At 42.0% G+C, this 27,107-nt stretch overlaps 2 protein-coding genes across 13 annotated transcripts in view; both read left to right on the forward strand.

The window, feature by feature from the left end:
* Positions 1-336: 336 nt before the first annotated feature.
* Positions 337-20,589, forward strand: SLC16A9 (solute carrier family 16 member 9). 7 transcript variants are annotated; one of them, XM_028729318.2, is made up of 10 exons: positions 337-792; positions 1,279-1,353; positions 2,035-2,116; positions 2,561-2,720; positions 6,861-6,924; positions 7,902-8,130; positions 14,407-14,550; positions 14,985-15,080; positions 18,031-18,942; positions 19,426-20,589. In XM_028729318.2, exons 6-10 carry the CDS (start codon positions 7,935-7,937, stop codon positions 19,608-19,610), a joined length of 1,533 nt encoding a protein of 510 aa, XP_028585151.2. In that variant the 5' UTR covers positions 337-792; positions 1,279-1,353; positions 2,035-2,116; positions 2,561-2,720; positions 6,861-6,924; positions 7,902-7,934; the 3' UTR covers positions 19,611-20,589. The 7 variants fall into 7 exon arrangements, with proteins under 7 accessions (XP_028585151.2, XP_028585149.2, XP_028585152.2 ...); XM_028729316.2 differs by having other exon boundaries at positions 2,616-2,720; XM_028729319.2 differs by lacking the exon at positions 2,035-2,116 and having other exon boundaries at positions 2,616-2,720.
* A 138-nt stretch (positions 20,590-20,727) lies between these two features.
* LOC114597150 (protein FAM13A-like) overlaps positions 20,728-27,107 on the forward strand; it is a 41,082-nt gene continuing 34,702 nt past the window's right edge. For 3 of the 6 annotated variants that reach the window (XR_013393282.1, XR_013393281.1, XR_013393283.1), the window contains exons 1-2: positions 22,655-23,091; positions 25,612-25,734. Coding sequence is in view for 3 of the 6 variants with exons in the window: in XM_077930575.1 (XP_077786701.1) it covers positions 25,705-25,734 (30 nt within the window). In the remaining 3 variants the exon portion in view is untranslated. The other 3 variants (XM_077930575.1, XM_028729324.2, XM_028729325.2) reach the window with 3 other exon arrangements.

The raw sequence follows: 27,107 nt of genomic DNA on the forward strand, positions 1-27,107 counted from the left end.
TTTTTTTTTTCAACGGGGAGTTTTTAAAAAGTGACTTTTTCAGTTCGGGTGATTGAAAAGGCACTGGCTGCTGCCTATGTCTGTGTGTGTTAGTTTCACCCCTCGCTGACCCCGCGGCGCGCGACGGAGAAGCCGCGGGGGACGCAGGGAGGGAGATGGGCGAGGGGGGCTTCCCGCCAGCACCACCTCCTCCCGGGGGCAGGAAGGCCGCCGACTTCGGCACCCAGCAGCAGCCTCCGCTTGACGGCGGCATTTCCCGCCTCGCTGCCTTGAAAAGGCGCCGCCTGCTGCCCATCCCCGCCCCTCTCTCTTCTTTGCAGGGCTAGCCAGCCAGCCAGAGGTTTATGGGGACAGACGGAGGCGCCTCGGCCGCCTTCTCTCTCTCTCTCTCTCCGGCGGCAGCCCGAGCCTCTGCAGCGCCGCCTTTTTCCTCAGCAGAAAGGAAAACACACACAACACGCACACGCCCCACACGCTCGCTTAGTTGCAACCGGTTTGTACCGGCCGCCGGCTCTGGCTGCCTCCACACGGCAGCGCCTCCCCGCCGGAGGATGAAAGGAGCCCGGGAGGGCGGCGGGGGAGAAGGAGAGCTCGGCGCTGGAAGGCGGCCCGCGCGCCCACCGGCCGGCCGGCTGGCTGCCTCCCTCTCTCCCTCCAGCAGCCTCGCTCTGCCCTCGGCCTGAGGGCGCAAATAAATAGAGGGCCGCCCCCCGCTCTGGGGGTGGGTGGGATCCCTGTCGCCGCAGAGCGAGCCTTCCTTGCTTGCCACCCCCCCCCCCGGGACGGCGGCAGGTAAATAGAGGGGTGGGTGGGGCGACAGAGGGAGAGCCCCGTGGGAATATTTGGGGGTGGGTGGGGGGTTGCTGTGTCACACTGGGGGCTGGGGCGGGAGGGGCAGCAACTTTAGCAGCAGCAGGGAGGTGGGGGAATTAAAATATTTAAAAAAGACTGCCTGGACTAGAGATGTGGTGCAAAGGGGAGCCAGCCCGGAGACTGCAGCAGTGTCGTGGGCTGCAGACGCGGGGAGGTTTCTGCAAGCCCTGATTGAGCCGCTTGCTGTGCTTCTTAAGCGAGCAAGTCGCCCCCCGCCCCAAAACAACGAGCAAGCGCAGGTCGCCGCCAAGAGAGCACATAGCTTTTGCTCAGGTTGCTTCTGCAGGTTGCAGATCTTCTCCCCGTGCACTCTCCCCTCTCCCTACCCTTGGACGTAGTGGGATTTGCTGCTGAGCAAGCATGCATTGGACTATGATGTTAATTAACTTCTTCTCTTTTTTGCAGTAATGCTATGGCAGGGCAGCGAAAGCTTCATTTCCTGGTTGTCTGCACCGGGGGATTCTAGCCAGCTTTCGTGAGGTTAACTTGCTGATATTTGTCCTTTCTTAGTCTTCTCTCTCTCTCTCCCCACTGTACGGAGCTTAATACTAAAAACTCATGCAGGCTCTTTCAGCTTGTTATCCCGCAAACCTCCCATGTGCATTGATGGCCATTGTATAAACAAGCAGGAGTAGAAGATGCAGGGCTCTTAAAATTCCTCAAGTTCCAGTTAGAACTGTATGTTGTGGACAATTAGCGCACTATTCCAAAGTTAATTTTGTCCTTGCACACTGTACCCGTTGTCATCTCGAAGAAGCATGCTTGTTTTATGTTATGTGAACGCAAGGTGTTTCCTGTGGTTAATGAGCTACAACTGTCAAAGGTGGGTGTCCCACCAGTGACACATAAGCGAAAAAGCTGCATATGTTATGGGAGAAGGAAATGTTAACACTGTTAAATAGGCTACTTTTGGAGTTTGGGTCTCAGGCTGGTGCTAAGGAGTCCCGTTGATGGTTTAACCAACTTTAAATATAATTTCGATAGAACACTTAATACATTACTGCCATGTTATCTTATTTGCCCTTGCAAGACTCTTGCTCTTTTTACTGATGGAAGACGTAAGAGGTAGTTCCCCTTCAGTCATCTGCTGAGTGCCAGGATTTGAATCCAGAGTGCAGAGTCCAAATTTCTTTCCAATAAATTCCTTTTCTTTGGTCATAGTTCCAAGATAAGCTGCAAGCTCATCCCTTAAACGAGAACGTCAAAGTGCCTTAAGGACAACAAGGTGTTCCTTTATTTAAAGGTACTTTAATTTCCACATAGGTTTATCGTGTCCCCTCTTTTTAAAATTTCATTCTGGAAACTTAATTAAGTGTATTGTTAACATTCAAGCATGAGGATATCACTGTGTTTAAGGCTATCCTCAGCTTGCCTCAAGATACCCTGAGAGTTAAAGGGTATAAATGTGTTGAGGCTGAAGTGCATGTTGTCTTATGACAGCCTGGAGTTCAGTGTGTGTCTCTGGAAGTTAAGATTATTTTGAAGCTTCATTTTATAAAGCCAGTTGTATGTCTGAGGAGGTTTTTCTACTTTACAACTTAGTGTTAAAATACTAGAAGTGGTTTTCCCCACCTATTAAAAAGACCCCCCCCCCCATGTTTCTTATTGGTTTGCCTCCTGGTGGCACTCCAGTATTCTTCAAGGCCGTCTTTTATTAGACGATGATTTCGGTTTTTGTTGTTTTCAGCTGTGGACTAAGTAAGGAGACAGTCTTCCTGTTTTTGTTGTTTTTTTGTTGTCAGTTGTGGATTAAGTAAGAAGGAAGGATTGGAAACATCAGGAAGCAGATATGCCGGACACTTAAGGCTGCATTGCTAAAGTTAGCTGACTTGCTGTGACCGCTTCTGGTAAGTTAAAGCCTTTTCTTTAATTATCCTTGCATTTTCCGCATTTTCCTCTGCTTGTTTGCCACCCTTTCTCCAAGATTATCTGGGTAGGATATGCAGGATTATCTTATCCTCCCAACAACTAACTCCTCTCTCTCTCTCTCTCTCTCTCTCTCTCTCTCTCTCTCTGTGTGTGTGTGTGTGTGTGTGTGTGTGTGTGTGAGAGAGAGAGAGAGAGAGAGAGAGAGAGATGGATGGGTGGATATCCAGTGAGTTTCATGACCAAGTGGATCTTTGAACCCAGTTCTCATGTGTACTTGACTAAAACTCTATCCTATAACAAGTTGTAGGCAGAAATTCAGCTACAACCAACTAGTGGTTCACAGAATTCTTACCAAGGAATGTTGGACTATGTGAACCTTGGGTCTCCTCCAACAAAACACTTCTTACGTTAAGCAAGAATGCATACTCAGGATCACTTAGTGCAGATTAGTTGTGCTTTAACTGTTCAGAGGTCTTGATTATTCAGTTCTGCTGTGCAAATTGAAAGCACTTTAGTGGGCCATGGGGAATCTACTTTAAAAACCAAACAGTAGACCAAGCAACACTATAGTTGGTAACTCCTGCACAATATTATATTGGTTGTCATTGTCTTTTTTCAGTCTGTGTGGTGAGCTGCATAGCGTTGCCTTGATCTGACTTCTAGATAAGTGCCGAAACATGTTAAAATAAGACTGCTTCCCTCAGTTAACCATTGTTACCTAAACAAACACAACTAAATCAATGCAAACATTTAGTGGTTATTTTCTAAAAGTATTTTCAGCTGTTTAATGTCGGGTGTCATGAAAGCTCAGTACAACCTCCCCTCAGTCTTATTAGTGCAATTCCGTGTAGCATTGCATTATTTCTATGCTACTGTTTATCAATTTGACAGTTTTCGGGGGGGAAAGACACTTGGCAAAAAGTTATTGTGAGTGAATAGAAATGTCTGAAAACAGGAACAATAATTCTTGTGCTCTGCTTCTCTGCAAAAAGTGTTGAAGTGGAAATAATTAGTTTCTGTTTAACCAAGAGCGTGATAGGATTGTAGGCTATTGAGAACAGTGCTTTCTAGAGTGTTGGGCAAGAGATGTTAAATTTGTTAACCACAAACGGAAAACAGATTTTATCTGGAAACCAGGTAACGCAAAGGAAGTTCACTTATTAGTGATCTCTGGGAATGTGTATTGTTTGTCATAAACAGCTCTGAAGTGGTTTGGGGATACTGTGAGGTAATAAATAGTTTAGATCTGTGTATCATTTAAGAGGAAGTTTGCCGTATGGATAAGTAGGAGAACAACCCTATAAAACCCTGCATCCCTTCTTTAAAATAAGAACCCAGTTGCATGGACTTACTGAAATGGAGACGAGACTCTGAAAGGAGCCGACATGTATTGTGGCATGTAAGATTACAGCTTTCAGATGTTATACTTTGTAACTAAGATGTCAGCTGGCAGCTTGATTCAAGAAGCCATTGGAAATGCTTCTTGCTATTTAGCAATCCAGTGATGTGCTTTTTATTTATTTAAACAGTAAGCTCATTTCCTCCTCCTGGTTATATTTTTCTTCTCTGACAGTTCAGAAGCCATGAAATGTGAATTGGGAATACATTTTTATTTTATGAACTCTAGCCTTTGGTAGGTAGACAAGGGCCCTAATCCAGTGAGTGTGAATGTTTTAAGTTGCACTGAAACTAATGGCACAAGTTAGTCACAGCTATCTGGTATCCAACACTTTCACTGGGACTTACCTGAGTAACTTCCTTTAATCATTAGGACTTACTTCCTGAGGGGATAGGTAGAATCAAGTTGCATGCCAAAACTTAACTTTAGTAGAAACAGGGCCAAGTGTAGAGGAGTTAAATATTTTGTTTACATCTTTCTGATTACCAAAGAAATATGACAACTGAATGAAAGCTTTAAAAGAGAACAGAGAAATCCATGGAAATTGATGGATATGACTAATGTGAGTCCATTAATTTCAGTGTGCCTACTGTGACTAGAAATTAACTGGATGCAACCCTATTTTTTCAGTAGCAATGGTTAGAAATATCAAATGGTCAGCAATTGCGAAGGCAATAATGCTTTGAGTAAAACGCCACCAATGACTAACATAAGATTTTCAAATGTTATAATATTAACTTTTGGTCATTTGTATTTTAGTAACCATGAACTCTTGTACTCTTCTCAAGTCTGGTATGAGGTTCTTTTGATCCTTAGCCTTCTACCCTCTTAGCCCCACTGCATACCAGTACAAATGTAAACATTGGTGCAGATCATGGCACCTCACACCTGTGGTCTCTTGGACTACTGCAATGTGCTCTATGTGGGGCTACCTTTGAAGGTGATCTACAACTAATCCAGAATGCGGCAGCTAGACTGGTGGCTGGGAGCGGCCGCCGAGACCACATAACATCGGTCTTGAAAGACCTACATTGGCTCCCAGTACGTTTCCGAGCACAATTCAAAGTGTTGGTGCTGACCTTTAAAGCCCTAAACGGCCTCTGTCCAGTATACCTGAAAGATCATCTCCACCCCCATCGTTCAGCCCAGACACTGAGATCCAGCGCCGAGGGCCTTCTGGCGGTTCCCTCACTGCGAGAAGCCAAGTTACAGGGAAGCAGGCGGAGGGCCTTCTCGGTAGTGGCACCCGCCCTGTGGAACGCCCTCCCTGTTGGGATTTTTATATCTCACCAGCTGCGGAGAAGCAGCACATTGTTGACATCATGTGATGTCTCTAAGCGTGAGACAGGAAGTCTCTGCTTGTTCTCATGTAACCAGAGAGTTACTTTCGCTTCTGAGTTGAAGTGTGTGTTGAGTCGTGGACTTCTGTGCTAGCTGCTCAGGAGAGCAGACATGCCTGTAAGAGCTGCATGTACAGTCTGTAAATAAAGTAGTGAGTAGACTACTGACTGTCTCTTTCTTCTGTGATGGGATACCAGAAGATGAGTGTGCTCCTCTCAGGATGGAGGGGTCGCTTATTGCCGGTCTCTCTGGACTGAGGGCAATTCCAGCCAGAGAGTGACCACCGGAGAGAAGCCTCGGTGTCGTGTCTCGGGAAGTTGGCACCCTTCCCGGGGACGTTTTTCCAACACTCCCACCAGATGTCAAAGAGAACAATAACTACCAGACTTTTAGAAGACATCTGAAGACAGCCCTGTTTAGGGAAGCTTTTTTTGTTTGGACTACTGTATTTTAATAATTTGTTGGAAGCCACCCAGAGTGGATGGGGAAACCCAGCCGGATGGGCAGGGTATAAATAAATTATTATTATTATTATTATTATTATTATTATTATTATTATTATTATTTATTATGTAGGTTGGCAGACCTCTAGCAACTTTTTGTGGGGATGCTTCATGCCCCCAACCCCATGCATCAAGCTGTTTTTGAATGGGATATTTGTTTTTTTTTTGGAGCTGCTATATTTGCTTGTTTACTTTGTTTGCAAAGAGAAGTGTATAAAAACAACCCCTACTTCTCATAAAATAGCTAAGATAGTATGGTGGCTAAAAGTGTGATCTGGGAAGATCCAGTCTTTCCTCTTATAGCTATAGACTTAACTTGAAAGGCTTCAGGCAACTCACTGTTTCCTCAGTCTCAGCAACCCAGACTGCAATATGGGGTTATACTGGCCTATTTTACAATTGGAAGGGTTCCTGAGATAAGTGTACATGAAGTGAACATGTGGGATCCATTACATAAATGTTGTTTGTTGGTCATAATTATGTAATATTCAGTTCCAAACATTGGGTTTAAAGGCCAATATCTATCTTATCTATAGGGGGAGGATTGATTATACATTAAGGACAAGTCATTGCCAGGCAATAAATAAAATCAACCGTCACCTTAGAGTTCTGTAAATCATTATAAAATATTGCAAGTTTCAAAGCTTTTTACTTTCCTTCGGTCCAAGGCTGCTGTCAAGAGCTTGAGTGATGGTAGGAGTTGGGTCATGATTTTTCTTTCTGTCTGCTTGTTCCAGAGAGTATGATCTTTTGAAGTTGGTATGAAAGTGTATAAAAATCAACCTCATACCAGAATTTCCTATTTCCATGTTCATTTCCGCTACTTGGTACAGTAAGAGTTGCTTCGGTTTCATGTACCTGGTATTTCTCTGCAGGTTGAATTGCCAAATACACCAAAAACAACATGTTCTAGAAGACTGAATGACAAGATTCTATTCTGTAAGTAATATACTTTCCCCTTTTAATAAGTACTTTGCAACTTTGTAATATTTATACGGAAGGCCTTCCCTCCCTCCTTCCTTCCTTCCTTCCTTCCTTCCTTCCTTCCTTCCTTCCTGGATTTTCTTTTAACTTGAAATTCATGATGCAATTGATATTTTTATGTCCTTCCCATTGTAATTCTGACTATCCTTTCTTTTACAAAAATTAATCATTATTTGTAATACTTATTTTGCATCCTCATGCTTTTTGACATTTGGATATACTGTATTCAGTTTCTGTAGAAACGAAGATTATGCTAAATCCTCTGCCTTGGGAACCAAAACCTCTGATTGTTTTCTTGTTAATTACTTTATATTACACAACATGACTTCAACTATCTTTGGGAGTTCAGATTGTGTTCACATGAGGCTCCCGTGTCGTCCTATACATGGTACATAGTCTCAGAATAGTCAACCCTATCCAGCTATTGTGGCATCCTTGTGCCTTCAAAGCAAGCAAACGTGTTCCTTTCTGCCTCCTTGGAAAACAAACATTTCTCCAAACTTTGGTTCCACAATGTGAGGCCAGCAGCAAGTTGCAAGTGCTCTTAATGAGAGCTTCTGACCAAGTCATGATGTTGAGGTCAGTTGTTAAAACACCATTGACAAATATTTCATTCAATAAAGCTGAACTGGCTCCCAGGTCATTGTTATATCAATTCTAAGACCATAGTACCCTGTCCTAGGCAATTTGAACACTACCTGTTAGCAGGATGAGACTTACAGGGTTTTTAAGACACTTGGGGTATGTTGCAAACTTTCAGATCTTTGTATATTTACAATGAGCTCTTCGTGGAGTTTAGGCAACTGGGTCAACTAAGAGCCAGTTCACACAGTATGTATTTCCCAGAGGAAGAATCTGTCTCCAGTTCCCTTGGTGCTCTGTGTTCCTTCTTATCAACTCTGTTTTCTATTTCTTTGTATTCTTTTATATAGAGCTGCTTCTGACCCTTGAATTTATCCTGGAAAATGGTGTTCCAGAAGTCACCAGATGGTGGATGGGGCTGGATGATTGTACTGGTGTCCTTCTTTACCCAGTTCTTGTGCTATGGATCTCCATTAGCTGTTGGAGTTCTCTATCTAGAATGGCTGGATCTATTTGGAGAAGGAAAAGGAAAGACTGCATGGGTTGGCTCCCTTGCAAGTGGAGTTGGACTACTTGCAAGTAAGTCTTTTAGATAAAGCATATGATTTAAAATGAAGTGTTTACTTATTAAATGCTTTTAAAATGCATATATGTGATCTTTAAATTTCTGGCCTGAAAGAAATGAATTCTTTTAAGAATAGTTCCTTGCATATATTTGAATAAGAATATAAAGAAAGAAAATGTCATTTGACTGTCGTCAAGTTGAAAACATGCAACTTTTGAGAAATTGCAAATAACTAAAGTAAATTGGCATGATGGCTTGGAGAAAGGATTGACCTCTAATGAAAATTAGGTAAACATATTGTCTTTCTTGATAACATGCTCTGGATTGTGTGGTTTTTTTAGTCCCCAGCACTGAATTCAATTGAATTTATTCATAGTAATTGTTCTTAAGACTGCAAGCTTAGCAGACAGTAGGAAAGCCAATGTAGATGTTGCTGAAGCCAGCTTGTGTGAGCAGTGTAATAATATTTGACGTAGGAAGATGGAAGATTGCAGCAGCTATTTTCAGGGCTAGAAAACCTGAAATATGCAATTTTTCAAATAATAGAAAGCACTACTTCAGTCTTATACAATTATCTGCTTCAGGTGTTAGTTGAAACATGAAACAAGAAATAGAAAACCTTCAGAAGTGAAACATCTGCACCAGCATTTAAGGCAAATAGAAAGTCCAGTTTTGTAAGTTCACCACAACCCGAAGGAGCTATGTTTATTTTGGAAATAGTTCAAATGGTGGGTGCCATCCAGAGAATGTTGGGCATATGTCTGATCTTCTGAAATGATTTTTCAGTGTTTGTGGTATTTTTAAATACTGCACAATTCAGTGGAGGGACAAGGTTCTGTGAAAAGTGAAAATTTATTACCCTGATCACTGAAAAGTTCAGTAAGAAAGCAGACACTGTTTTCAACCTGCAGAGCTTTCTCTTGAATATTTTTTTTGAGCAAAAAACTTGAATTTGTAATATGATAATTGTAAGCTGTAAGCTGGACTCTAATCCTTTGAGCTCTCAAAGTCATGCTGTGAAACTAATTTTCTTAAATGTAAGAAGTTGATGAACCAGCTTTTATACAATTCCACATGATATCTTCGCACATAACAGTGAGTGTTGTAACTTAGAAAGACCCACAATTTATTGGGCATCTCAATTTAAACTGTGGTTTCCAGTTGTAGTTTTGAGGCAAGCTGCTTGCCTTACACAGGCAGAGCTTTCCAAATTGTGTGTCATGACACGTTAGTGTGTCGGCTGCAGTGTGTAGGTGTGTCGCGCAAATCTCCCCACGTTCCTCCCAGGTCTGGAAGGGGGTTAGTTTAACCTCCAGTTTCCTAGTAAAACTGAATTACAAAATGATGCATGTCTAAAAAGTGTGTCACCAACATGAAAGTTTGGAAAACTCTGGTGTAAAGCGTTGATTTGGATGTCGTGGCAAGGTGAATAAAATATGTACCTTCTGCAAACCACACAGGCTTTAAAAACTGTTCTTGGTCCTTATAGTAGACTGGGGCAGCATGGCTGGCAGGGACCAGATTTGTTGCAGACAGTCCCACACAACCGTATCTCTCTCTTCTCCAGTACGATCTCCAGTTTAATACTAGGATTTAGTGTTTGCCTTTACATCCTGCCTTTCCTCTAAAGAGCTCAAGGTGGTACATGGAGTTCTGTCCTGTCCTCTTTCATCCTCACTACCGTTCTGCGAGGTAGATGAGAAAGAGTAACTTCCCTAAGGACTCCATGGCTAAATGAGGCTTTGAAACTGGGTCTCCCCAGTCCTAGCTTGGTACTCTGTATCACCAGCACCACATCACTCTGCCTCTCAGGGATTCAATCTAAGACAGGATTTTGCCCATAAAATAAGATTTTAAAGATTATTTTTTTATGTGGTGGTGAAGTTTGGATCAAAATATTTATCACCAGTGCTTATGAAGAAAAACGCATTGCCCTTGAAAAATGATTTGCTGGATTTGAAGGAGTGGGTCATAAGGACATCATATTTAAGCTTTAGAAATGGCATTGCCAGCTGCAGGAGGGAAGGCTATCCTGTTTCCCTCTCCATGGCAACCAAGGCTCTTTGGAGGTGCCTCATCAACCAAAGCAAGGAAGATGTATAGCAAAACATCCAGCCTAATTTCCCAAGTCGTAAACTCTCGTAACACCCCTGCTAGTGGAAAGAAAAAATCCCACTTGATTTCTTTTCTTACAGTACAGTGAGTTTTAGGCAGGGGTCAGCAACCTTTTTAAGCCGTGGGCCAGTCCACTGTCCCTCAGACCATGTGGTAGGCCAGACTATATTTTGAAAAAAAATAACAATGAAAGAATTCCTATGCCCCACAAATAACCCAGAGATGCATTTTAAATAAAAGCACACATTCTACTCATGTAAAAACATGCTGATTCCTGGACTGTCCGCGGGCTGGATTTAGAAGGCTATTGAGCTGCATCTGTCCCCTGGGCCTTAGGTTGCCTATGCCTGATTTTAGGTAATTCTTAGTGAAATAGAGGCTCATTTATTGAATGCTCCCTGTGCTCTTCTAAATGTTAGATGTGCAAGGGATAACTAATTTGGATAACCAAGACCTGGTTACTGAGATTTCTTCTTTTTCTGTCATTATTTATAGCTGCATACAATAAATGTACTGGTTTTGTGTAAATGAACATTTATTATTTTTAATATTATGGGGTGAAAACCTTCATATTTTTGCAAGTCCTCTCATGATTATTTCCCCCCATTGATTTAAATGGTACCAAAGTGTGCCTAAATTAGTTTGGATCCAGCCCATTGTGTTTATTTTTTAAAAGCAAATGCAGTTTTTCTCTCTTCCTTGGCCTATGTGCTGTGTTATCACTGTTTATATACCTATAATTATTATCATCTATATTTTAGATGTAATGCTCATGAACATTCAAATGAAAGCATGAAGCTTTTGCCTTTGAATTCTGACATCTACATTGGTGAGATCTAAATCTACCATTGGTTTCTCCTGTACCTTTAGGGCTTGGTCGCAAACAGTTTTACAGAGTATTACCGGAAGAAATACCAAGAAAAAAGTTTTTACCATTAACCATGGCTTTAATGCCTCCCTAAATATCTGGAAATTCAACACTTTAACTGTGTGTCTGCTGCCAAAAATGGAGCCCTGTGTTGGGCTCTCATTTCATAAAACTAAATAAAATTTATACCTATGTCCTCAAAGGACAGCTGCTGCTAAACCACAGAGCTTCCATCATTGGCAGCAGCTTCTAGTTTAGCATAACTTCTACTTCGGTCCTTAAAAGTGCATATTATCTTGGTTACTATGCCCCATTTCCCCAAGAAAACTAGAAGAGCATATAGCTAGAGATGGCTTATACTTCCCCTCCCTTTGCCAGAATATTGAAGATGCTATGGCAGAGTCAACAGCTGCTAGCATTCTAGTGGTTGCAGCACTATGGAAAGCTCCAAGTGAGCAGCTGTGCTCTGGCAAAAACTGGAGGTGGAGTGGGGTCTTTTGAGTCCATCTGTCCCATTCATCCAGCCCATGGTTCTGCTCTCCTGCTGGAAGAATGCATGTTTTTAAAGGGCCAATTCCCTGTCCAGAAGGAGTGCTTCCTTCTGCATTGACTCCCCAGGTAAAGTGGGCTTATTGGGGAAGATGTCTACAAGCATCCTGGTTCAGGTTCTGCAGCCTCCTGACCACCAGGCTCCGGCTCTGCCTGTGAACCCTGGTCTAGTGTTAGAGCAGCCCCAGATTCATCAGGCTCATCCCCCCTCTGACCAGAGCTTGAGCGCAGGACGGTAAAGCACTTGTACATTTTGTCTTCTGCATGCACTCCTGTAGGTCCAGGCTTAGGTCTCTTGCCTATGACTGCATGCACTGCCAGGTCAGACAGGCTTACCATGCTAACAATGCTCTTTGATACATTGTCTATTTCTTACTAAATAACTTGCACTAATACAATCCCACTGCTGGTATGTGGTTGCAGTTTGCAACTAACTCACTCATTGTTGTAACAATGTAGCACATCACTTAATTCATGACAGCTCGTTAAGATATAGTGGCAAATCAGTCTATTCTGAAGTCTTTCGTAGTACTCCCATTTTTGTGACATGCTACAAAATTTGCTGTGTAAGTAGACCACTTTAGAGTTAAGCCTTTTTTAAACCAGCTCAGCGAAAAAACTTAATACATTATGCCAACCTCTTACCAAGAAATAACTGTTTTCCTGTACATTGCCTGGCACTCTGGTAGTTTCTACTAAGAGTTTCCACATTTAGTTTCTTTAAGGGTCCCTGTCAGCTCCAGTTGAATGAAGAGTCGTGGAAGACGACAGAATCCTGACTTGGAAGCAGGGACCTGTTGTCTTGTACAGTTCCTTGCTGCATCAGTACAGCTCTTCTGTTAATACTCTGTTAATATTATCTTCTATTTAAAAGAATTTCTAAAAAGAATTTCCAAAAAAGTTGAAGATTTTTGGGGGAAGGTATCTATCTGCCTGGCTATTGTGAGAATAGAGTGCTGGACTAGATGGGTTTTAGGCCTGATTCAGCAGAGCTCTTCTTAGGTCCTTGAGTGATGCTCAAGGTTTACTGAAATAGCAGAAGAATGTTGTAATGATAGAGAGGTTTAGTTTCTGGATTTCTTGTGATACGCCATTTTACCTTTGCCATTAGATCAAACATCCACTGGGGTAAGCACTGCCAGCATAGAACTGAGCATCTATTTTGCTTACTCGGTCAAGCGAAATCATTAAGAACAACTTTCTCTCCAGTTGAAATCCTAGCCATGCTTGCTTAGAAGCAGTTTGATGGAAATATTTATGCTTATGTTTCCGGCCCCCTTTTTAAGATTACAGCATTTTGTCTCATCAGTTATGTATGCCACTGATCAAATAGCATGTCTGCTTCCAAGTCCCTACTTTGAGTCTAGGAATGTAGGAAGTTGCCTTATAAGTCAGAACAATTGGTTCATCTAGTGTCTACACTGACTGACAGCACCTGGGCATGGCTCTAGGCAGGTGGCTTTCCTAGCCCTAACTTAAGGTGCTAGGGATTAAAAGATCTTGGGACCTTTTGCATGTAAAATATGTGTTCTACAATATCTGGCAAACATCTGGAAAGATTTGTAGGGAAAAATACTTTAGGAAGCTTGCAGGCAATATGTATTTATGTGTCTGCACCAGTTAGTGCTGTTGTATATTCTTTATTTTGATTATGTTCTTTCGGGGTTAAACAACTATTTTATTCATCTGAAATGTGAGCTTTGAGGGCTCTTTTAGTAGCCAACCCAGAAGCAGGAGAAGTAATAAAGGACATTGTTGCTAGATAAAACGGATTTGTCAGCAACACACCTTAGAGAGTGGCACAGTGGGAGCTTGTCTCACAGAAAGCTGCTCCCCTGTAAAACTAGTTGCATACAAAGTTAACAGTTCTTGATCAAACATATTTTCAGGGTGGGTGTCCTGACTGGAGAGAGGGGGCTACCTAGTGAAACCGCAGGAATTCAGGCAGGACTTGGGTAGCAACCTCTTATCCTGCACAAGGTCACAAGCATAACTATCAACATTTTCCCCTTTTTAAGGGAAATTCCCTTATTCCGAATAGGATTCCTTGCAAGAAAAGGGAAAAGTTGACAGCTATGGTCACAAGGCCAGGGGAAAGAGGTTTGGTTTTTCAGAAATCGCCTTGCATAATTTGCACTGTGAATGCTTTGAGGACGGTAATGCATTTCTGCCTGTTTTTATAAGTTTAACATGTTAAGTGTGTAAATATATGTCTAAGCCCTCATGATCCATACAGAGGAAATTGAAGTCCAAAGGATATAGATAAAATATATTCTTAAAGAATAAATTTGTGCTTTTTCAAGTGTAGCTGTACAATACTCTTTGTTATAAAATTGCTTAATTTGTCACCCAGCTTGAGGAAATCCAACAACGGGTATACTAGGTGGAAGTGCTAACCGTGGCACACTGTAGATGGACGGGAGGGACAAGGACTACAGAATTATTTCAAACTCTAGTTGGGCAGAGATCATGTGGGGAAGCAGATGTTGGTGAAAGAGTAGGTAGCCTCATTGACTCTTGGAGCCATAACTGGACCACCATTTCCTGGTTCAGCCAAGACATAAACAACTGATTGGAAACAGAGAGGCGATCTCAGTTCCCCATGCGTCATGGATCTTTTAAAAATACATGCCTTCTTTCATATTGAGAGCAATTCTGCTAAGGGGAGAAATCTCTTTAGCGCTTGCTTATGGAACATTCTTTTCTTTTCTGTTCTGTTCTTTCCTTTTCACAATCCACTCCTCTTGTTCTTAAATAGGTCCTATTTGCAGTTCATGTGTATCTGCTTTTGGAGCAAGACCTGTAACAATCTTCAGTGGCTTTATGGTTGCTGGGGGTTTGATGATGAGCAGCGTTGCACCCAATATCTACTTCCTGTTTTTTTCCTATGGAATTGTTGTTGGTAAGAATCACAAGAGATTATTTTTGAAAAACCCCTAAACTAAAAAGGGGGTTGGAAGGGGTTGTGTGTCTCAATTTCAAAATTAAAATGTCAAATCTCCCTTTTATTAGTAGCAGCAAATAATTATTATTATTATATTTCTATACCACTTAATATATAAAAAAATCACTAAGCGGCATACAAAAAACTGAAGCAACAGCAGACAACTTAATTCTTGTGCAGTTTTGATGAATTAAAAAAAGGCTTATAGGCAGCTGCCTCACGAGCCACCTTCAGGTGAATGGAGGTTGTGTAGCATTGGGGGCGCGTTGCGAGTTTCACTTCCAAAATGGCTCTTTCTGTGCTGTTTTAATTTAATGAATCAAAACTGAACCATTAGCAATGTTAATAACAAGAGTGCCTGATTCTTTGTGATTAATGCTTTGCCTTTTTAGGACTTGGGTGTGGCTTATTGTACACAGCAACAGTAACCATCACATGTCAGTATTTTGAAAAACGCAGAGGCCTTGCACTTGGTCTAATTTCAACAGGTATGGTTTTTATCTCTATTTTGAATTACCTTATACTGGTTTAGGACTTAGTTATGGTTTCATTAGCTGTGATTATTGCATCTTAAGTCTCATAGAAAAGTGAACTGTTTTGAATTTGGTTTGCAAACCATGGTTTGCATCTATAGTTGGTAAGCATTTGGTTTGCAAACCATGGTTTGCATCTATAGTTGGTAAGCACTGTATTTGTTCTGAGCAAACTGTGATTAATGTGCTTTCCCATCTCTCCAGCATCTCAGCTTCCTAAGTCACAAGCAGGTCCTGCTGGTGCCTCTGCCTTCCAGGAGAAGGGCTTGTCTAAGCAAGCTAAACCATTGGTTCATACATAGGTCATTTGGTGCCATGAGAATGATATCTTTGCATAGGCACTCACTTCTCCCCTTCTTTTCTGTCTTCATGTTCTCCACTTCAGCTACTTTCTTTTAGTGCAAACTCTGGGTTTGTGCTTGCCCTCCAAACCATCTTCATATCTTCATTTGCTCTCCTGGTTTGTAAGCCAATGACGAGCAATAATTTTGCTGATTTGGATGTACTGTAATGGTTTATGGTAAAGAAGTAAGCAAGTAACTGAAGCAAAATGTGAGATGGAAAGCGGTGACAGTGCACATCAGAACAGGGCATATGTCTTTAGTGCCATACCATGGTTATGGCTTATATCCAAATGAAGTCTTAATATTTGTGCTCTTAACCCTGGCAGTAAACCATGGTTAAGCAGTATATGTGCATTAGGCCCAAGACAACAGTAGTGAAGAAGTGCAAAGGATTAGATCATGAATCTGCTTCAGACTGTAGTCCATACATTTCAGCCTCACTTCCTTTAGGAAATGCCTGTTTTAAAATTTAGACTTTTATGTGTTTTGATTCCATATAGACACATTCTGATCTCTCTTTATGAAGCTTTATTTCTTACTTTTTGCTCCAGAGATTATTCTCTAGAAAGTAGTGTCCCTTACAGACGTGTAATTGTAACTTTTCAGCATTAACTGGTCAGAAAATCGGCATTATCTTAGACACACCTAATCCCTTTGTACCATGCCTGACAAATAAAAACAAAAAGAATGCAAAACTGTACCAGATTTTATTAATATACTTCTGGCAATTTTTTCACATACCTAATTTGTCTTCAGTTCATGTTTATTATCAGTCAGAGTCAGGTCAGGTCTTATACATCAAACAAAAATGTTCTTAACAGAAATATTAAGAGATCCAGCGCTGAGGGCCTTCTGGCGGTTCCCTCATTGCGAGAAGTGAGGCTACAGGGAACCAGACAGAGGGTCTTCTCGGTAGTGGCGCCCGCCCTGTGGAACGCCCTCCCATCAGATGTCAAAGAGATAAATAATTACCTGACATTCAGAAGACATCTTAAGGCAGCCCTGTTCAGGGAAGTTTTTAATATGTAATGCTGTACTGTTTTTAACACTGATTGGGAGCCGCCCAGAGTGGCTGGGGATTATTATTATTATTATTATTATTATTATTATTATTAATTTTAAAGCAGGTAGTGCATGATATATGGTAGCCATGCCTGCATTCTCAAAGAAAGAGGAAACATACCACTCCAAAAAGGGAACACAGATTTGCATTTTTTAAAAATGCACATGCTAATTTATATGTAGAGATTGAAAATTAGAAATGCTGACTATAATTTAAATAGAAATAAAATGCACCTCATCATAGCGAGGGAGACTGTGCCCAGGGGACCTGTGTGATTTCTTAGTCTGCTGTCTAGATCAGGCATCCCCAACCTTCGGCCCTCCAGATGTTTTGGACTACAATTCCCATCACCCCTGACCACTGGTCCTGTTAGCTAGGGATCATGGGAGTTGTAGGCCAAAACATCTGGAGGGCCACAGATTGGGGATGCCTGGTTTGGATGTTAACAGTTGATGGGCCACTTCCAAGACCCATATTCTCCTACAAGTCTTTTACCTGTAAACAAAATTTTGAGTCAGACAATCTGCAAAATAGAGAACTGGTACTTGTAGACATATAGCCATCCTAACATGGTTGTTTATTTATTTAAACATATCTGTTGCCTTTACAAAGAAAATTTATGCCCATAGTGATGTCCAATACAATTATCAATAGTTCATCTATTATTTTAACTATAGTATTTTTCGCCCTATAGGACGCACCTTTTCCCCTCCAAAAATGTAGGGGAAATGTATGTGCGTCCTATGGGGCGAATACAGGCTTTCACTGAAGCCTGGAGAACGAGAGGGGTCGGTGCGCACCGACCCCTCTCGCTCTCCAGGCTTCAGGAAGCTCTGTGCAACCCTCGGGAGCCCGCCGCAAAGCCGTGCCGGGCTCCGTAAGGTTGCACAGAGCTGCCTGCGCTCCCGGGCTCCGCGCAGCTCTGCGCAACCCTCGGGAGCCCGGCGCCAAGCCGTGCTGGGCTCCGAAGGGTTGCGCAGAGCTGCCTGCGCTCCCGGGGTTCGCGCACGGCTTCCTAGGCTTGCGGATAGCAGGCTGTTCTGGGGGCTGGGGTCGGGGGAAGCTCAGGCGTCCCCCGCACCAGCCCCGTGCCTGGGGGGGGGGAAAATAACTTTTTTTCCTTTATTTCCCCCCCCAAAAAACTAGGTGCGTCCTATAGGGTGGTGCGTCCTATGGGGCGAAAAATACAGTATTTAACTTTGCCAAGCACACCCACCCTGGTAATTGCAGCCCTTCAGCCATGGCATAACAGCCACAGAGAAGCTTGATAAATTTCCTGTTTTTGCTTGCCTGCCTGGGAGTTCTTAAGTTCCTGCCAGGCCACAGTATGGGCTGGAGTTCTTTGTTCAGCTTGATGAAGAGGCCTGAACTGTGTTACGAACACAGGATTTATTATCCAGTTTCATAAATCACACGTTCAGTCAGTGGATTGTGTGGAGCATTGGTGTTGTAGGATATTTTATGAACTCATTTATATGTTTCTATTCTCTCCTTTCAGGATCAAGCGTTGGGGTTTTTATATATGCAGCATTACAGAGGGAGCTAATTGAACTGTATGGATTAGATGGGTGTCTGCTTATTGTTGGTGCATTGTCTCTAAATATATTAGCGTGTGGGAGTCTGATGAGACCTTTGCAGTCGTGTGGCTCTGCCTTACCAGAGAAGCGAATCCTCGAGAAGGTTCCAGATCAATACCTCATTTATAATGAAAGAGAAAAGAACACTTATGAAGAAAATGTACTTGAAAAAGCCAGCAGTGAAGAAAAAGGTGTGAACCAAACATCCTGTGGTGACTGCAAGCAGGAGTCAGCAATAACTAAGAACAATCTATTAATGATAACACCACACGAGAGAGAGACTTACAGACGGAAAGTTGTAGAACGGACCTATTTCTGTAAACAGCTTGCCAAGAAAAAATGGCAGTTATATTTAGACTACTGGGGGGAAACGCTGGGGCTTTTTAAAAACAAAGTATTTTCATCACTTTTTATTGCCATCTTCTTCTTTGACATTGGCGGCTTTCCTCCTTCATTGCTCATGGAAGACATTGCAAGAAGTTCCAATATTGGTGAAGATGACACTGTCATTCCTCTCATTTCTGTCATAGGCATCATGACTGCCATTGGGAAACTTGTTCTAGGAATACTGGCAGATTTTGAATGGATTAATACCCTATATCTATATGTCCTGACTTTGATATTGACTTCGGTGGCACTAGTATTGATTCCGTTTGCCCAAAATTACATCACACTGGCAATACTTTCAGGGGTTTTGGGTTTTCTGACAGGCAATTGGTCCATTTTCCCATATGTTACAACAAAGACTGTAGGAATCGAAAAATTAACACATGCATATGGCATACTGATGTTCTTTGCTGGACTTGGAAACAGTCTTGGACCACCAATTGTAGGTAAGGCTGCGTTTTAACAGGCATTTATAAGTATTCTGAGGTACTTTACAGCAGTTTGTCTGCTCTCAATTTCTACCTGTTCAGTACTCAATTTCATAAGTTCATTCATGTCTCGATGATGCAGCAGCCTGTTTGGCAGAACAGTAACTATAACTATGGTTTGTAGATTCAGACACAATAGCAAACCACTGCAAATTGTGGTCCCCAAAGCAGCCTCAAACTGTGGCTTAATGTCCTGGTTTGACAGCCCCTTGTAAGCCACAACTTAGCTAGTCTGATGTGGCACCTGAATGCTGACAATGTGTTGCTTCATTTGCTTGTGCAGAATATTTATTTTACAATTACACTGTTGTTTTCAAGGAAATGCAGCAAGTATTCTTCCTTCTACTTTTTAACTACCTGGCTGTGAGGTAGTAGGTTGCTTTATTTATCTGTTCTGTAAAACTACTTCTGACAGCTTCTCTTTTTGTTGTTGCTTTTCAGGTTGGTTTTATGACTGGACAAAGTCTTACGACATAGCATTCTATTTCAGCGGACTTTGTGTTCTGTTTGGAGGGCTGCTTCTGTTGGTGGCAGCGCTGCCATGTTGGAACACCAGGAACGGTAGCAATCAAGCTGAAAAGCCACTTCCAAATATCTACTCCTACAAAGTTGCTTCCAGTGTGTAGGTGACAAGTGCGGAACAGTTGCTCCTCTTTTTATACTGCACAGCAAGATATTTTTAGTAATTTCCTCACTTATTTATGAGGCCAAAAAACACACAAAAATACATTTTTATACTACTTTGAAATGCTTTTAGCCAGAGCCTCTTACCTGTACCCATTGCTGGGTGTGTCAGATGAAGCTCCGTTTTAGCACAAGGGGCCTTTTGCTGTTGACAGCGGTGCTGGAAACCGTAGGAGTGGATGGGGCTATTGTGCTCATATCCTGCTTGCGGGGTTCCCGTAGGCATCTGATGGACCGCTGTGAGGACAGGATTAAATGGGCTACTGGCCTGATCCAGTAGGTTCTTACGTTCTTCACAATCGGAAAGCCCTGCTTGTGCCTATACAGCTGCATTACAGCCTAAGGGCATTAATTTGTTTCCTTGAGCTCTAATGTACACGGTGAGCTCCTGTTGCAAGGGCTTGTTCACACACAGATCCTTTGTGTATACATGAAAGTGCACAAAGGTATCTGATACGCAGCCAGCAATGTTCTCCTGTGACTTCCTTTTTCTGATACGTAGTATATACTACAGTTTCACAAGTTAAATATTTTTCCAATGGAACAAAATGTATTTTGAACCGACCTCTTGCTTTTGCTTGTCTTTGACAAAAGACGGCACATTGCTTCTCTCTTCAGAAATCTCGATAACTATGTAGTGAAAGACCTTTAAGACAATCGGACCATTATCACCATGAATGTAATGCGAATTTGAAGTGCTTGCTTCTTTGGTAAGGTAAATGCTTTCTGTTATACAATCTCATGTGTTGCCACAAGCAGGATTTGGGTCACATTACTTGTGAAGTGAACAGTATGGCATGAATTGCACTTCTAAATGCCACTGAAGATGCTGCTGTCCAAATATTTCACATTTCACTTCTCCAGAAAATGTGTTAAACCAAAATCTGTGAAACCAAGGAATAAATATAAGTTCTGAAACAACCACATGATTTTGAAATAGTTTCACCCTGTGTCAAAATTCCATTTTAGCAAAACTTGAAGGTTACTTTAATTTTTTTAAAAAAACAACAACCTAAAAGAAAACTATAGGCTCTTAAGTTTCAGGAATTTCACTTTTAAATGATCAGATATTTTATGGTTGCAATTGGCAAGCAATCAGCCAATAGTTTTCCCTATATAGGCTTGATAGAAACAACTGCTGCTGGCATACAGTATCAACTTCTTTGTAGACTGTTTCTGTTTATTGTCATTCAGCTCTTTATGCCAAGCACAACAAAATGGAAAATTTTGCAACATGGGGGGAAAACAACAACCTCAAAGAAGTTTACAAAAAGGTAATACAATTAAATTATTGATAAGAAGAACTGACCACAATAATTTAAGGATTTCCAAAAGTTAAAGTAACAATAAACTAAAAACAGATTAAAACTCACATCAGCTTTCTAATTATCTGTGTAGGCTTGTCTAAAGAAATTTTTTTCCAGCAGGTGCCAAAAAGAGTACAGTGAAGGTGTCTGCCTGGTATAGGCTAGATGTTCCAAAATGTAGATGCTGCCACACTAAAAGACTGAGTTCTTACAAAGGGGGAAAGGGTTCTTACGTGGCACCCTTAACAGTGCTAGTCCACTGACTAAAGTGGTTGAATATGATTTCGTAGGTACACTGCTCCCATGTTTTTACCAGCTTCATATACTAATGGTAACACCCTGAACTTGGCCTAGTAGCAAATTGGCAGGCAGTGAAAATATCTGAGGACATGTCTTGTATACCGACAAGGCCTCAACTCTTGTCAGCAATCGTGCTGCAGCACTCTAACTGCAGCTTCTAGATCAAGCACAAGGGAAACCCCACATAGGGTATTTTTCACATAAAACTTTCCAAAAGACACATTTTCTTATCAATGATAAAATCAAGGGGGGAAGAGGATAATTTCTGACTCAGAAACGGTTATGTGATTCAGTTCTTGGTGCACCAGCATCTCAAGTAGTTCAGAGATCCCAGATGGTCCTCCTTTTTTAAAAAAATTGTTTGCTTTGTCACACAAAAAAGCCAAGTAAAAACTGAGGCGGTCCTTCATTTATGCAATTTTATTCAGTAGAGGGCACCACTCGGCAGAGCAGAGGTTGTAAATACAGGACTGACATACAAGTGTTAAAAGCGGACCATCATAGTACATAAAGTGACATCAGACCAGTGCCGGATTTATGTATAAGCTAAACAAGCTATAGCTTAGGGCCCCACTCTCTTGGGGGCCCCAAAAAATGTAAAGGGGAAAAAGCTGGATGTACATTTCCAAAATATAAGAGATCATTTTGCTGCTGCATTGCACTGATCTAAGCAATGACTTGGCAAAGCACAAGGGTGCTGAAACTTTTCCAGCCTGAGGATCCTGTTCCTTTCTGATCAACCTTCCAAGGATCACATGCCAGTGGTGAGCAGAAAAGCGAGTGGAGCCATGGATGTACAGAAGGCTGGTTTCTACATAAGCACATGCACCCCTCGCTATCTTCCATGCAGACAAGCAAGAAGCATTATCAGAGTAAAGGACACATTTGAGGTGTGAATCAGGGCCAGCAAAGATTATGGTTGGGGAGAATCATGAGAGGCCCAGAAGGCCGTGTTTTCAAGTACTATGTGCAGAAAGAATTCAGTTCAGGGAACGCCTGGTGATGCATCTCCATCTTGTGGCTCAAAGGAGAAGTGAATGAAATTGCAATTTTATTTTTTGCTATTTTACCCAGCTTATGAGTAGCGCACTATACTCATACCATTCTAACAGCCACGGCTCCTACCCCCACCCCAAAGAATCGTGATAACTGTAGTTGGTTTGAGGTGCTGATTTTTTAAATTATTATTATTATAGGGTTTTTAAAAATTGAACTTTTAAGAAAAGACAACAACAAAAAGAAATATAGTCAAGTAAGTCATACTAAACCCCAATGAAACAAAGCAATAGTTTTATGCAGGAGGGGTGTATGTAGTCGGTGGTCCAGTAACACAAATAGATCTGTATATGGTATCCACATATCTTAAAATCTTCCACTTGTGCTTGTTGAAGGTCATCTCATATGCTGGGAGTTGTTGTCATCTCATAAGGGTGCTGGGAGTTGTTAGAAGACCCTCCTCACAGAGCTACAATTCCCAGCACCCTTGGCAAATGACAGTTCCCAGGATTATTGGGGAGATTTTGCTGTTAAAGCGGTATAAGAGCGCTTTAAATGTGTTGGTGTCAGTTTAGAAGTCAAAAGTCAGTCCTCTGATCAACTGTAGCAACATCACTCTGGCAATATCAGTAGCCGCATTGGAATCGCCCAGAGAGGGTTTGATTTTAATGAATGGCAGTTAATTCTGAGCCTCTCAAGACAAAGAGAACTTTCCTCCACCTTCTGGAAGGAAAGCTTTCAGCTGCCTGCCTGCTTCCTTGCGGCCTGCCAGGAGCCGGGAGAGACGAGCTTAAATCGGCAGTGAGCTTCGCCACACCTTGTAAGGCACAAACTCTTTGTGGTGCATGGCAGCAGGGGCTGCTTCTCAGGCTTCCTACTCCCAGGGCCCGTTGGGTGGGGCCTGCCTTAGTCACAAGGAGTCACGAAATGGTGGCAGAGCTCAGCACGACTGACAAAACACTGATGTTCTCACCTCACATCTAAACCACCTTCGGAAATGGCTCAGTTCTCCCTCTCCTTTTTGACACCGTGATTTCCTGTCTTGTGGTATTGTGACTCAGCCTCCCCATTTTAGGCAGAATTTGGAAGTCCATAAGCTCTTAAATGGAAAAAAAAGGCTTTTCTTTTTTGTATCTTTTTCTATTCCCGCCCCCACATATGTCTCAAGATGGCCATCTGTGATTTCTTCTCCCATTCTTTCCCAAACTTGGCTTGTACCTAATCTGCCGCCTCCCCCCACAGCCCTTTTGTGTTCACTTTCTCCTTCCATAATTGCATTTCCTCTCTTATACTCTTCATTTCTATTCCAAGTTCGTTTATTTACTAAATATAACAATATGGCTGCTGCAGTTACTAAAGAGAGAGAGAGAGAGAGAAACCGCTCTTCTCATTTCAGCATCTCCTCTGGCCCCCTCTCCCCTCAGTTGGAGGGCAGGCCTTCCTTCCCTCTTCTAAACTTAGCTTTTCTGCCAGCCACCTTTGCTCAACATGCAAGAGGTTGCCGGCGCTTCCTTTGCGCCAACCAAAAGGCTGCGGGGCACTGAGGCCTTCCTGGAAGTGGCTCAAGGCCCCCATTTGAGCAGCACTGCTGCAGCACTGCTGTATATCATACAAGCCTCAGTTTGCCATGTGGCATGAAGAGCTGCTTCTCAACAAACGCAGGCCCGATACTGTCTTGGGCCTGTGGAACTATTAGTGTGGTTGTTTGGATACTAGCCGCTGTGCATGTTTTATGTGTTCACTTTTACAGGAAACAAAAACTGATTTTCTAAAGGGGATTTAACACTGGACAAGGCAATCCTAAACTGTGGCAGATGGACAGCTGTGTCCCAAACCCTAATGCTCACACCACTGAGGGCGGAAGGTGGAGTGGCTCCCCCCCCATCACCAAACACAAAATTAGACCCCTTTGAGGATCTGCAGGGTTTTTGATCCAGGGACTCCAAAGATGCCAGTACTTTGTCTTGAAACAGACTGTTTTACAGCTGGTAGGAGAGCTACCAGTGATAGCTTCCAGTTCCCTCCGTGCTGGCAAAGTCCAGCAGATGGTCTCCTCAGCCTTATAATAATCCCCTCTAGAAACACGGATAAAAGGGTTAGGATTGCACTGTTACGATTACATCTCTTTTATGAGTTTTGTATGCATTGTGCAGCTGTGTCAAAGTGCACACACTTCGTAGCTATTAAGGCCTTTCTGTTAGGTGGTATCAGTGTTAAGAAAAGATTTGTGAGAGACTGAGGTTCTATGGGAAAATATATTTCTGGCACCCAGGCTCCTATCTGGAGTGGATGTTGCCAACCCTTTCTACCTGTGGGCCCTTCTGAAGATTTAAGAAATGTCATGGGCACACACCACAACCTGTTATATTGGCTACAACAGAATTCTTCTTTCAAGCCTGATTTCAGTGGGGCAAAAGGGACCGCAATGGCATCAGGGAAGGCCTTTGTGTGCACATGTGAACCTGAAGTCACTGGATTGGAAACCCCTGGTCCAGGGAATGCAATGGTGGTGACCTCATAGCATTAAAAGTCTTTACTTATGTAAATCCAGATTCTGTGACAAAAGTTCTGCACCAGAAAAAGTAACCTGTATAAATCAAGCACGTAGTGCAAATGTGCATTAGTTGTCCCATTGTAAAAATATTTTCTGCTAGCCATAGCATAGAACAATATTTTCTGCACAAAACCACATTCATACCTGAATTCTGCAAACAACATAAATGACACACATAAAGCATGTGTTTGTATATTTTTCTATTTGCATAATTTAGTCTGCTTCTACTAACCATGGTGAGGAGAATGCAGGGCACAGAAATGGTAAATCCTGGCCACTGGAAATCGCCCCAAGCCCCAGTATTTCACCAGACATTGCGTATTTACTTTTACAGTCCCACCCCCTCTGAATAAGAGCTAGAATATTACCAAGAAGAAAGGTGGAATCCTCACAATTCGGCACACTATTTTGAACGCTATGACTCTCTAGTTTTCATCCGAAAGCAATGATATCTCCTGGGTAAGAAGTGGTCAGGGTTGGCAGGAAGGAATAATCGGCAGCTCTGCTAGTTACTTCCCCGTGGAATGCAAAAGCTGAATGTCAAGCAGGCTATGAGCATGTCGGAAGTTATTCTGTGCTGTTGTGTGTGTGTGTGTTAAGCACTATGGTAACACCATTGGCTCTGACACCTCAGTAACTTTTTGTAGCTACAGAGCTGACTGAGTAAAAATTATTGTTAGAGGAGGAAAAATAAACTAGGTTCTTTAATCTAGATCAGGCTAGATTAAAGTAAGAATCTGCATGTAACAATAAATTTATTTTAATGTATTGAATGGTTGCATGCAGAGTTGCTGAGAAGATGACATGGATTGACCAAGGAACATGACATTTGTATCTTCTGACATTCGGCACAGTGGAGCTTGATTGATCAGGCTTAACATGGGAACAGGTGCCTCCATTTCGATCTGTGTAAGTGGAATGTTACTAGCTAATTGTTTCTGACTTGTGACTGATCTACATCTGAAAAAGCAAAAGAGGTCTTTATTTTATCTCTGAAGATTAAAAAAATGCAGAGACTGCCAGAATCAGAAACAACATTCCGGAATATTTGAAGGAGACTTAAGGGTTGTTGTTGTTTTTACAAATCATGAACTTGCACTATCAATTCAATCAGCGTTCTTGTTTTTTCCTCCTGACTGCATTTTATTTTTCAACACCCTGATTGATTGCAAGCATATTTACTTGGAAGCAAGCCCCATTGATTTCAGTATGATTTGCTCTAAGAAAACAACAACTAGTAAAACACAGTTGTTGAGATTCACATTTAATACTGCATTGCAGGGAATTCTGCACTACCTGGCTTAGGATGGCATGTGGGAGCTGAGGCTGGTGTTCGTAATTCAAATGTAAAAGGTCAAAGATGGATGTTCCAAGTTTTATTGCAATTATTCAGTGCTTAGTGGAGAGATTACATTGCAATTTCCCTGGCTCCCTTGAAAACAGGTGTATTTGTCAACAAGGGGTGGTAATCAACTAAATTTTACTCCGAGCAGACCATTGAAATCAATGGACCTAACTTAGGTTAATTAATTGTCGTGGGTAAAACATGAGTAAAACTTTCTTGACTACCACCCCTGTTTTGGGAACTGCAAATTAGATAATTTCACCTATAAATGCAAGCTTAACCAAGTTCTCACCCCCTTCCTAGTTAGATTAGGCAAAATTCCCATCTAGTCCAGCATTCTGTTCTCACGGTACCAACCAGATGCTGATGGAAAACGCACAAGCAAGATTTGACTGCAACAGCATTCTCTTGACTTGGGATTCCCAAAACCTGGTATTCAGAGGCATACTGCCTCCATCACTAGAGATCACACATAGCTATCATAGCTAGTGGCTATTGATAGCCCAGCCTTTCTTGAAAATCATGAAATTTAGAATTGCAGCAGCTATTATTTTCCTGACCTAGCTGGTACAGTTTGACTCTTCATTCTGTTTAGAGCAGAGTAAATCACAATTAAATCAGTGGGATTCACTCCAAAGTAAAGGTACATCAGATTGCAGTCTTAAGGCTGTCCATTTCTAGCAGGAATTATATCTGCATATTTTTGTCATGGCAACAGAAGTAAACAACCCAGCAGAGCGCATAATTTTACTCCGTTCTGCTGTTATAAATCTGTAGAGCAAGAAGTGTATTATGTAAATGACACTAGAGTATTTTGACCTGAAAAGAAGATATAAATAGATATTTTCAATTTATCAACATTATAAATACTAAGCTAATAAGTGAAAGATCAAGATGTATTAAATTCAGTGTGAGATCTGCAGTGATGATTCATGCA

Source organism: Podarcis muralis, chromosome 6 (assembly GCF_964188315.1).
Source record: "Podarcis muralis chromosome 6, rPodMur119.hap1.1, whole genome shotgun sequence".
NCBI classification, from domain to species: Eukaryota; Metazoa; Chordata; class Lepidosauria; order Squamata; family Lacertidae; genus Podarcis; species Podarcis muralis.

Excerpts from the sequence above, each read along its gene's own strand:
- SLC16A9 (XM_028729318.2), top strand. The coding sequence starts at position 7,935 with ATGGTGTTCCAGAAGTCACCAGATGGTGGATGGGGCTGGATGATTGTA. Across the intron at positions 15,081-18,030 it reads ACTTGGTCTAATTTCAACAG|GATCAAGCGTTGGGGTTTTT; the intron begins GTATGGTTTTTA and ends CTCTCCTTTCAG. Across the intron at positions 18,943-19,425 it reads TCTTGGACCACCAATTGTAG|GTTGGTTTTATGACTGGACA; the intron begins GTAAGGCTGCGT and ends GTTGCTTTTCAG.